The sequence below is a fragment of the Oncorhynchus mykiss genome, chromosome 17 (genome assembly GCF_013265735.2).
Source record: "Oncorhynchus mykiss isolate Arlee chromosome 17, USDA_OmykA_1.1, whole genome shotgun sequence".
Lineage (NCBI taxonomy): Eukaryota > Metazoa > Chordata > Actinopteri > Salmoniformes > Salmonidae > Oncorhynchus > Oncorhynchus mykiss.
Genome location: NC_048581.1, coordinates 15,200,046 through 15,211,724, shown reverse-complemented (window position 1 = coordinate 15,211,724; position 11,679 = coordinate 15,200,046). Strand labels below are relative to the sequence as shown.

The 11,679-nt window shown below is 46.0% G+C and overlaps 1 protein-coding gene across 1 annotated transcript in view; it reads left to right on the top strand.

Annotated features, from left to right (window-relative positions):
• The window catches only part of LOC118940319, a 104,620-nt gene that overhangs the window by 25,694 nt on the left and 67,247 nt on the right, over nucleotides 1-11,679 (top strand). Inside the window, exons 4-7 of the mRNA XM_036949065.1 lie at nucleotides 4,040-4,384; nucleotides 4,552-4,770; nucleotides 4,898-5,242; nucleotides 5,342-5,563. Coding sequence (XP_036804960.1) covers nucleotides 4,040-4,384; nucleotides 4,552-4,770; nucleotides 4,898-5,242; nucleotides 5,342-5,563 — 1,131 coding nt within the window. The remainder of the gene's footprint in view (nucleotides 1-4,039; nucleotides 4,385-4,551; nucleotides 4,771-4,897; nucleotides 5,243-5,341; nucleotides 5,564-11,679) is intronic.

The following is an 11,679-nucleotide window of genomic DNA, read 5'->3' as shown; positions in this document are numbered from 1 at the left end:
AGACTATATATGGATAACAGGCTACATTAGAATATGTATAGATAACAGGCTACATTAGAATATGTATAGATAACAGGCTACATTAGACTATATATGGATAACAGGCTACATTAGAATATGTATAGATAACAGGCTACATTAGACTATACATGGATATCAGGCTACATTAGACTATACAGTATATGGACAGCAGCCGTCAATACAGCAGGCTATGGTGATGATGATACTGATTCCTCTGCTAACTAATGCTACTACCAGTACTGTACACAAGGGTCAACAGTGTAACATAATATGAATGTGGTATGTTGTAGTACTACAGACATCAGTGTTTGTGTGATTAAATGTGACTTTGTCAAGTAGTCAGTGTTGTGTTTCACCATTCTACCTGATGTATTGTCAGTTTGGGATGTTGTTATTAGCCCAACATTATTGAGGGCATTATTATTAGGATGGTGCAGTAATGTTGAGATGCCAGTAGGAGGAGCTCTAGTCTAGAACACTGGAACCTTCAGTACCACTTTGATGCAGCTGATGAGGAGTGTAAATTGAATGTGTTTGTAGAATAGAATGAATGACATCATGGAACTGACCAAATGTAAATGGAACTTTGACCTGTTCCATGTAGAACTCAGAGGGACAAGGCAACACATTCTAAGATATTATAAACATTCCATGTAGAATAGTCAACATATTGTTAACATGGTTCTGTATTTAAATGACAGTGGAAATGGGGGACATTTTGTCTATTATAGAAATGTAGGATCCTCTCTAATACAGTAACCTCCCTTCTCTGACATGCTGTTCTGATTATCATGCATGTTAATGTCTTAAAGAGGAAGAAAGGTGTTCTGCATCAGCTACTTGTGTCCTGACTACATAAATATGTATCAACCACAGAACTGACACTTACTAGCAGTTGCCACAAACTACCAGTAAGTTAACTCACTGTACAAGACCTCCCCCTTCCCTTCACTCTGTAGGTACTCTAGACAATATCTTGAAAAATAGTTTTGGGTTATTTGTTTTTAGTCATAAGTCATATACTTGAGGGTAATGTATCATTTTACTTGTTGTTATGTTATGAGATGTGTTTTGGTTGTTACATCAGGGTCTGTAGAAATAAAAAGTGTCTCAGTGTAGGAGTGTTGATCTACATAGAGATGAGATGATTAACCAGGGTAAAAAAAGACATGCAAAATAACAATTTAACACTGCAGTATGAGTGTGTGTGTGTGTGTGTGCGGGGGATTTGTACACTGCTAGACATGACCACCTTGTTAACCTGATAGCCAGCCAGGTGAGACAAGTATTCTCACCAACAGCACACATGCATAAACATTATTTTGCAAAGGGACACCTCGTTAGCGCTGGAGAAGATGGCTGCCGTTTTAAGGGATCTTAAAAACTTATTTGGGATAGGGGGCAGTATTCTGAAATTTTAATGAATGAGGTGCCCAAAGTAAACTGCCTGTTACTCAGGCCCAGAAACTAGGATATGCATATACAGTGGGGAGAATCATTATTTGATACACTGCTGATTTTGCAGGTTTTCCTACTTACAACGCATGTAGAGGTCTGTAATTTTTATCATAGGTACACTTCAACTGTGAGAGACGGAATCTGAAACAAAAATCCAGAAAATCACATTGTATGATTTATAAGTAATTCATTTGCATTTTATTGCATGACATAAGTATTTGATCACCTACTAACCAGTAAGAATTCCGACTCTCACAGACCTGTTAGTTTTTCTTTAAGAAGCCCTCCTGTTCTCCACTCATTACCTGTATTAACTGCACCTGTTTGAACTCAATCAGACTCCAACCTCTCCACAATGGCCAAGACCAGAGAGTCTTGTGGTGGTGGGTTGTGTTTAGGAGTAGTATTCACATGAGACACAGTGATGGTGGGTTGTGTTTAGGAGTAGTATTAACATGAGACACAGTGATGGTGGGTTGTGTTTAGGAGTAGTATTAACATGAGACACAGTGATGGTGGGTTGTGTTTAGGAGTAGTATTAACATGAGACACAGTGATGGTGGGTTGTGATTAGGAGTAGTATTAACATGTGACACAGTGATGGTGGGTTGTGTTTAGGAGTAGTATTAACATGAGACACAGTGATGGTGGGTTGTGATTAGGAGTAGTATTAACATGTGACACAGTGATGGTGGGTTGTGTTTAGGAGTAGTATTAACATGAGACACAGTGATGGTGGGTTGTGATTAGGAGTAGTATTAACATGTGACACAGTGATGGTGGGTTGTGTTTAGGAGTAGTATTAACATGAGACACAGTGATGGTGGGTTGTGTTTAGGAGTAGTATTAACATGAGACACAGTGATGGTGGGTTGCGTTTAGGAGTAGTATTAACATGAGACCACCTGGAAAAATGGCTACCTCAGTATTTTACGCAAGATTTTCTGCGGGAGACACCATGTGACCACTACATATGGTCCCTTACGGCCATTCTTCAATGGAAATGCCTAAAAAGACGCCGCAATGTTGTAGACACCTGGGGGAATACGTGAAAAACGTAAGTTCATTCGTAGCTCATTCACAGCCATACAAGGAGTCATTGGCATGAGGCGGTTTCAAAAAATGTGGCACTTCCTGGTTGGATTTTTTTCTTGGTTTCGCCTGTAACATCAGTTCTGTGGCACTCACAGACAATATCTTTGCAGTTTTGGAAACGTCAGAGTGTTTTCTTTCCAAAGCTGTAAATTATATGCATAGTCGAGCACTCTGTAAGTACTCTTGACAATATCTTGAAATATAGTTTTTGGTTATTTGTTTTTAGTCATAAGTCAAATACCTGAGGGTAATGTATCATTTGTGTGTGTGTGTGAGAGAGAGAAAAAGAGTGAGAGAGTGAAAGTCACTGGCTGTTTAGCCTCACAGCTTGAGGATAGGTGCTATCATTGAACCTGGTGGTCAGTCTTTAGTCACTGGCTGTTTAGCCTCACAGCTTGAGGATAGGAGCTATCATTGAACCTGGTGGTCAGTCTTTAGTCACTGGCTGTTTAGCCTCACAGCTTGAGGATAGGAGCTATCATTGAACCTGGTGGTCAGTCTTTAGTCACTGGCTGTTTAGCCTCACAGCTTGAGGATAGGAGCTATCATTGAACCTGGTGGTCAGTCTTTAGTCACTGGCTGTTTAGCCTCACAGCTTGAGGATAGGAGCTATCATTGAACCTGGTGGTCAGTCTTTAGTCACTGGCTGTTTAGCCTCACAGCTTGAGGATAGGTGCTATCATTGAACCTGGTGGTCAGACTTTAGGCTGCTGTACAGATTGACGGACTGTAGAGGATGGAACATTTATCCTCCTATATTTGGGGTTCTGAGAATAAAACAGCTTCAGAACAATCAATGTAGAAATATGTGTTTACAGTTCAATAAGTGATTGTTGTTGTTGTTGTTTACAATGATGATGATGACTACTGTATATATTAGGAATTTATTTTTGCATCATGTCAGTTTAAGTAGACAGACGTAGACAGACATGCAACACATCACACACATTACATACATACATAGTGCAGTAGACTTACAGACAGACAGTATTCACATAGACAACCATTTAGCACAATACAACACAACACAATATGAGCCTGGTTCATTTTCAGTAATGAGGCCCTGTACCCCATTTACAGTTTCTACTTCAATGTATCAGGTGGAGTTATTCACCAGCTATAGAGTGAGTTGTTGTTTATGTTTCTAATACTGCAGGGTGGGAGATGCAACAATGGCCTTGAGAACAGCAGGAAGTGTGTTGGTGGTCTTTCTCTGGTCTGTGACAGGTATGGTCTCATTCATAACTTATATGTTTGTCAATCTACAGACATGTGTATTACATTTGCTTGTGTTCTGTTAGGCATCTCCACTTCATTTTAAATAGTTGTGTTTCACACCTCACTGAGTGATGACTATCTGTGGTTTCCAATATGGCAACAAAGTGTGGACAAACCCTACCTTCAGTGTGAGCCAGAATACCTTGTCCTAATTCTGATACCATTGTGATGTCTAACTGTGTTTCAGTGGTACTGGGTCAGGATGGCTGGAGTGTTACATACACCACTCAGAGTATCTGTACCTTGAAGGGGTCAACAGTGGAGCTGACCTGTTCTTATACATATCCCAGAGGTACAGTCACAACAACCTTCTGGTTCACTAAAATGGAGGCTGCTATAGAACCTGAAGATCTAGGTCAGGACCCAGAGTATGCAGGTCGTCTGGAGTATCATGGAGATAAGAAGAAAGACTGTACCCTGAAAATCACAGACCTGAGAGAGAGAGACTCAGCTACATACAGGTTCAGATTATTAACAGATCAAGAAGGAGGGAAATATTATGGAAGTCCTGGAGTCACTCTGTCTGTCACAGGTACAGTTAGTTACATTCAATATAGTTAAACTGTTGAATTCCATTTAGTTCAGGAAAATTGTCTTGGTTTGTGTTTATGTCTCTATAACATAGGATTTCTTCCATCTTTGTATTAGAATGATAAGTCAGTGATAAAGGGATTTACAGTGATATTGTTTTTTCTCCAGGTCTTCAGGTGAAGGTGACTGGTGGACATCAGGATAAGACACTGACCTGTAGCACCACCTGTACTCTGACTGACAACCCCACCTACATCTGGTACAAGAACGGACAACATCGAGATGAGAGCACCTCCCCCCAGTACAAATACTCAGTCTCCAATGACTATGATGCCAGTTATTCCTGTGCTGTAAAAGGCCATGAGGACCTTCACTCTCCTGCAGTGTGTGAGTGTTCATTTAATACATTATACTGTGTGTTGGTTTCACTATGAGAACTTGAGAGCTTTGAGCATCTCTAGAAAGAACTGAGAACACAATCCAATTGACCTCTTGTTATGTCACTGTGTTTCAGGTGTTCAGGGTCAGAGCTGCAGCAGAGTGACTTACACCAAGAGGAGAATCTGTGTCTTGAAGGGGTCAACAGTGGACATATCCTGTACTTATGTTGGTTATTATTCCACCACATCATCATTCTGGTTTAGAAGTGATACGTTGACCCCTGAAGACCTAACCACAGACCCAGGGTATGCAGATCGTGTGAAGTACCCTGACAAAGAGACAAGGAGAAACGAAGGTCCCTTCACCCTGATAATCACAGATTTGAGAGAGGAGGACTCAGCTAAGTATCGCTTCACTTTTAAAACAAACAACTTTGAATGGGGTCATAGTTTCCCAGGAACAACTCTGTCTGTCACGGGTAATACTACAACTGTAAATCATATTGAATTACAGGAGAAAATAAATTAACCATCCTGTTAACACAGAGGTGTATGTGGTTTTATACATATTGTTTCAGGTCTGCAGGTGAAGGTGACTTCTGCTGCAGAGGGACAGAAGACACTGACCTGTAGCACCACCTGTACTCTGACTGACAACCCCACCTACATCTGGTACAAGAACGGACAACATCTAGATGAGAGCACCTCCCCCCAGTACAAAGACCCAGTCTCCAGTAACTATGAAGACAGTTACTCCTGTGCTGTAAAAGGCCATGAGGATCTCCACTCTCCTGCAGTTTGTGAGTGTTTATTTATTAAGGGACAGATTGAAATTTACTGGGGGACGGGACAGGACTGGTCTTCAAAGTTTAAAATATTTTCACATGACCCTCCCCTTGTACTGTAAAATAAAATAATGTTTACGACCACAAATAAGAATAACTGTAGCAACCTGCATTTATAAACGTGAATTCCGACTGATCGATGCCACGCTGGGCTACGGGCCAGAAGGTTGAGGGTTCCCGACCACCACAGACAAGCTCACCCTGCCTGTTCTATTACACTGCCATCATATACAAAATATATGCAACACATTTTCCACCAACAGGTTTCTGTGCCAATGCAGCACACAACCAATAAACAAAGCATACTGACTTCAGACACTTCAATGTCATGGTTTGTGTTTTCAACACCACAATACATAGACAATGTAAATCTGGACAAACAGAGAATACATCCCTCCCTACTGTAATGGTTTTCTTCATCTGAACGAGAGGCGGACCAAAGCGCAGCGTGGTTATTTTGACTCATGTTTTAATAAATCACTTCACATTAACAAACTAACAAAAACAAGAAACGTGAAAACCCAAAACAGCCCTATCTGGTGCAAAACAGAGAGACAGGAACAATCACCCACAAACACACAGTGAAACCCAGGCTACCTAAGTATGATTCTCAATCAGAGACAACTAATGACACCTGCCTCTGATTGAGAACCATACTAGGCCGAAACATAGAAATACCCAAATCATAGAAAAACAAACATAGACTGCCCACCCCAACTCACGCCCTGACCATACTAAATAATGACAAAACAAAAGGAAATAAAGGTCAGAACGTGACAGTACCCCCCCCCCCCCCAAAGGTGCGGACTCCGGCCGCAAAACCTTGACCTATAGGGGAGGGTCTGGGTGGGCGTCTGTCCGCGGTGGTGGCTCTGGCGCGGGACGCGGACCCCACTTCATCATTGTCTTAGTCCGCCTTATTGTCCGCCTCCGCGGCTTTCTCACCATGGCCACCCTTCTCAATGACCCCACTGGACAGAGGGGCAGCTCGGGACAGAGGTGGGGCAGCTCGGGACAGAGGTGGGGCAGCTCGGGACAGAGGTGGGACAGCTGTTCGGGACAGAGGTGGGACAGCTGCTCGTGACAGAGGTGGGACAGCTGCTCGTGACAGAGGTGAGACAGCTGCTCGGGACAGAGGGGCGGCTGCTCGGGACAGCGGGGCGGCTGCTCGGGACAGCGGGGCGGCTGCTCGGGACAGCGGGGCGGCTGCTCGGGACAGCGGGGCGGCTGCTCGGGACAGAGGGGCGGAGGCTCTGGACAGAGGGGCGGCGGCTCTGGACAGAGGGGCGGCGGCTCTGGACAGAGGGGCGGCGGCTCGGGACAGAGGGGCGGCGGCTCGGGACAGAGGGGCGGCGGCTCGGGACAGAGGGGCGGCGGCTCGGGACAGAGGGGCGGCGGCTCGGGACAGAGGGGCGGCGGCTCTGGGCTGAGGGGCTCTGGCGGCCCCTGGCTGACTGGCGGCACTGGCGGCCCCTGGCTGACTGGCGGCACTGGCGGCCCCTGGCTGACTGGCGGCACTGGCGGCCCCTGGCTGACTGGCGGCACTGGCGGCCCCTGGCTGACGGGCGGCACTGGCGGCCCCTGGCTGACGGGCGGCACTGGCGGCCCCTGGCTGACTGGCGGCACTAGCGGCCCCTGGCTGACTGGCGGCCCCTGGCTGACTGGCGGCACTGGCGGCCCCTGGCTGACTGGCGGCGCTGGGCAGACGGGCGGCACTGGCGGCGCTGGGCAGACGGGTGGCACTGGGCAGACGGGCGGCACTGGCGGCGCTGGGCAGACGGGCTCTCAGAAGGCTCTGGTAGCGCCGGAGAGGCGGGAGACTCCGGCAGCGCTGGAGAGGAGGAAGGCTCTGGTAGTGCCGGAGAGGCGGGAGACTCCGGCAGCGCTGGAGAGGAGTGAGCCCCTGTAAGGATGGACCGGAGAGACAGCCTGGTACGGGGGGCTGCCACCGGAGGACTGGTGCGTGGAGGTGGTGACGGATAGACCGGGCCGTGCAGGCGCACTGGAGCTCTTGATCACCGAGCCTGCCCAACCTTAACCGGTTGAATGGTCCCGGTCGCCCTGCCAGTGCGGCGAGGTGGAATAGCCCGCACTGGACTATGCAGGCGAACCGGGGACACCGTGCGCAAGGTTGGTGCCATGTAAGCCGGCCCAAGGAGACGCACTGGCGGCCAGATGCGTAGAGCCGGCTTCATGGCATTTGGCTCGACGCTCAATCTAGCCCGGCCGATACGCGGAGCTGGAATATACCGCACCGGGCTATGCACCCGCACTGGGGACACTGTGCGCACCACTGCATAACACGGTGCCTGCCCGGTCTCTCTAGCCCCCCGTTAAGCACAGGGAGTTTGCCCAGGTCTCCTACCTGACATAGCCATACTCCCTGTTAGCCCCCCCCCCCCAAGACATTTTTGGGGCTGACTCTCGGGCTTCCATCCGCTCTGCCGTGCTAGTTCCTCATAATGCCGCCTCTCTGCTTTTGCTGCCTCCAGCTCGGCCTTGGGGCGGCAATATTCTCCTGGCTCTGCCCAGGGTCCTTTCCCGTCTAGAATCTCCTCCCAAGTCCATTTCTCCAAGTAGTGCAGCCTCTCCCACTGCTGCTGCTCCTGCTGCTGCCTCTGTTGCTTCTCCTGCTGCTGCAGATTAAATACTGTATATTCATTAGGTCCTAATCTATGGATTTCACATGACTGGGCAGAGTCACAACCATGGGTGGGCTTGGGAGGGCATAGGCCCACCCACTGGGGAGCCAGGCACAGCCAATCAGACTGAGGTTTTCCCAACAAAAGGGCTTCATCACAGACAGAATTACTCCTCAGTTTCATAAATTGTCTGGGTGGCTGTTCTCAGATGATTCCGCAGGTGAAGAAGCCGGATGTGGAAATCCTGGGCTGAATGTAAAAAAACACACAATCCTCCCCAAAACAAAAAATAAATATATCCCTAATACATCACTGTAAAACTGTATACAATGTATATCAGTGTTGGTTTCATTTTATAATATGAGATCTGTTAGCATTTCTAGATAGAACTGAGAATACAATCTAGTTGACCTCTTGTTATGTCACTGTGTTTCAGGTGTTCAGGGTCAGAGCTGCTACAGAGTGACTTACACCAAGAGGAGAATCTGTGTCTTGAAGAGGTCAACAGTGGACATATCCTGTACTTATGTTGGTTATTATTCCACCACATCATCATTCTGGTTTAGAAGTGATAAGTCGACCCCTGAAGACCTAACCACAGACCCAGGGTATGCAGGTCGTGTGGAGTACACTGGAACATACAGAGGTCCCTTCACCCTGAGAATCACAGATCTGAGAGAGGAGGACTCAGCTGGGTATCGCTTCACATTTAAAGGAGACAACTTTGACTGGGGTCATAGTTTCCCAGGAACAACTCTGTCTGTCACAGGTAATACTACAACTGTAAATCATAATGAATTACAGGAGAAAATATATGAACCATCCTGTTAACACAGAGGTGTATGTGGTGTTATACATATTGTTTCAGGTCTGCAGGTGAAGGTGACTCCTGCTGCAGAGGGACAGAAGACACTGACCTGTATCACCACCTGTACTCTGACTGACAACCCCACCTACATTTGGTACAAGAACGGACAACATCTAGATGAGAGCACCTCCCCCCAGTACAAATACTCAGTCTCCAGTAACTATGAAGACAGTTACTCCTGTGTTGTAAAAGGCCATGAGGATCACCACTCTCCTGCAGTTTGTGAGTGTTTATTTATTAAGGGACAGATTGAAATTTACTGGGGGACGGGACAGGACTGGTCTTCAAAGTTAAAAATATTTTCACATGACCCTCCCCTTGTACTGTAAAATAAAATAATGTTTACGACCACAAATAAGAATAACTGTAGCAACCTGCATTTATAAACGTGAATTCCGACTGATCGATGCCACGCTGGGCTACAGGCCAGAAGTTTGAGGGTTCCCGACCACCACAGACAAGCTCACCCTGCCTGTTCTATTACACTGCCATCATATACAAAATATATGCAACACATTTTCCACCAACAGGTTTCTGTGCCAATGCAGCACACAACCAATAAACAAAGCATACTGACTTCAGACACTTCAATGTCATGGTTTGTGTTTTCAACACCACAATACATAGACAATGTAAATCTGGACAAACAGAGAATACATCCCTCCCTACTGTAATGGTTTTCTTCATCTGAACGAGAGGCGGACCAAAGCGCAGCGTGGTTATTTTGACTCATGTTTTAATGAATCACTTCACATTAACAAACTAACAAAAACAAGAAACGTGAAAACCCAAAACAGCCCTATCTGGTGCAAAACACAGAGACAGGAACAATCACCAACAAACACACAGTGAAACCCAGGCTACCTAAGTATGATTCTCAATCAGAGACAGCTAATGACACCTGCCTCTGATTGAGAACCATACTAGGCCGAAACATAGAAATACCCAAATCATAGAAAAACAAACATAGACTGCCCACCCCAACTCACGCCCTGACCATACTGAATAATGACAAAACAAAAGGAAATAAAGGTCAGAACGTGACAGTACCCCCCCCCCCCCCCCCCCCCAAAGGTGCGGACTCCGGCCGCAAAACCTTGACCTATAGGGGAGGGTCTTGGTGGGTGTCTGTCCGCGGTGTCGGCTCTGGCGCGGGACGCAGACCCCACTTCATCACAGTTACTCCTGTGCTGTAAAAGGCCATGAGGATCTCCACTCTCCTGCAGTTTGTGAGTGTTTATTTAATAAGGGACAGATTGAAATTTACTGGGGGACGGGACAGGACTGGTCTTCAAAGTTTAAAATATTTTCACATGACCCTCCCCTTGTACTGTAAAATAAATGGAACACCCTCCCCCTCACAGAATTAACTCAAAATAATGTTTACGACCACAAATAAGAATAACTGTAGCGACCTGCACTTATAAACGTGATACCGACTTTGCCACTTCAGCCTGCTTTTGTGGCCTGATCGATGCCACGCAGGGCTACGGGCCAGAAGGTTGAGGGTTCCTGACCACCACAGACAAGCTCACCCTGCCTGTTCTATTACACTGCCATCATATACAAAATATATGCAACACATTTTCCACCAACAGGTTTCTTTGCCAATGCAGCACACAACCAATAAACAAAGCATACTGACTTCAGACACTTCAATGTCATGGTTTGTGTTTTCAACACCACAATACATAGACAATGTAAATCTGGACAAACAGAGAATACATCCCTCCCTACCTTGTAGTCTGACCCAGTATTGAAGGCTTGACAATCTCTGAATGTCATTCAACTTTTTGGTGTTTTGTAACAAATGTCTCTTTCCGTTCATCAAATGGCTGCTGCTCAGTTTGGATTGACTGATTGATTTTATTTGTCAGTTAAAAGAATGCATACAGTGGGGAGAACAAGTATTTGATACACTGTCGATTTTGCAGGTTGTCCTACTTACAAAGCATGTAGAGGTCTGTAATTTTTATCATAGGTACACTTCAACTGTGAGAGACAGAATCTAAAACAAAAATCCAGAAAATCACTTTGTATGATTTTTAAGTAATTAATTTGCATTTTATTGCATGACATAAGTATTTGATCACCTACCAACCAGTAAGAATTCCGGCTCTCACAGACCTGTTAGTTTTTCTTTAGGAAGCCCTCCTGTTCTCCACTCATTACCTGTATTAACTGCACCTGTTTGAACTCGTTACCTGTATAAAAGACACCTGTCCACACACTCAATCAAAAAGACTCCAACCTCTCCACATTGGCCAAGACCAGAGAGCTGTGTAAGGACATCAGGGATAAAGTTGTAGAACAGCACAAGGCTGGGATAGGCTACAGGACAATAGGTAAGCAGCTTGGTGAGAAGGCAAAGCTGCTGCCGCAATTATTAGAAAATGGAAGAAGTTCAAGATGACAGTCAATCACCCTCGGTCTGGGGCTCCATGCAAGATCTCACCTTGTGGGGCATCAATGATCATGAGGAAGGTGAGGGATCAGCCCAGAACTACAGGGCAGGACCTGGTTAATGACCTGAAGAGAGCTGGGACCACAGTCTCAAAGAA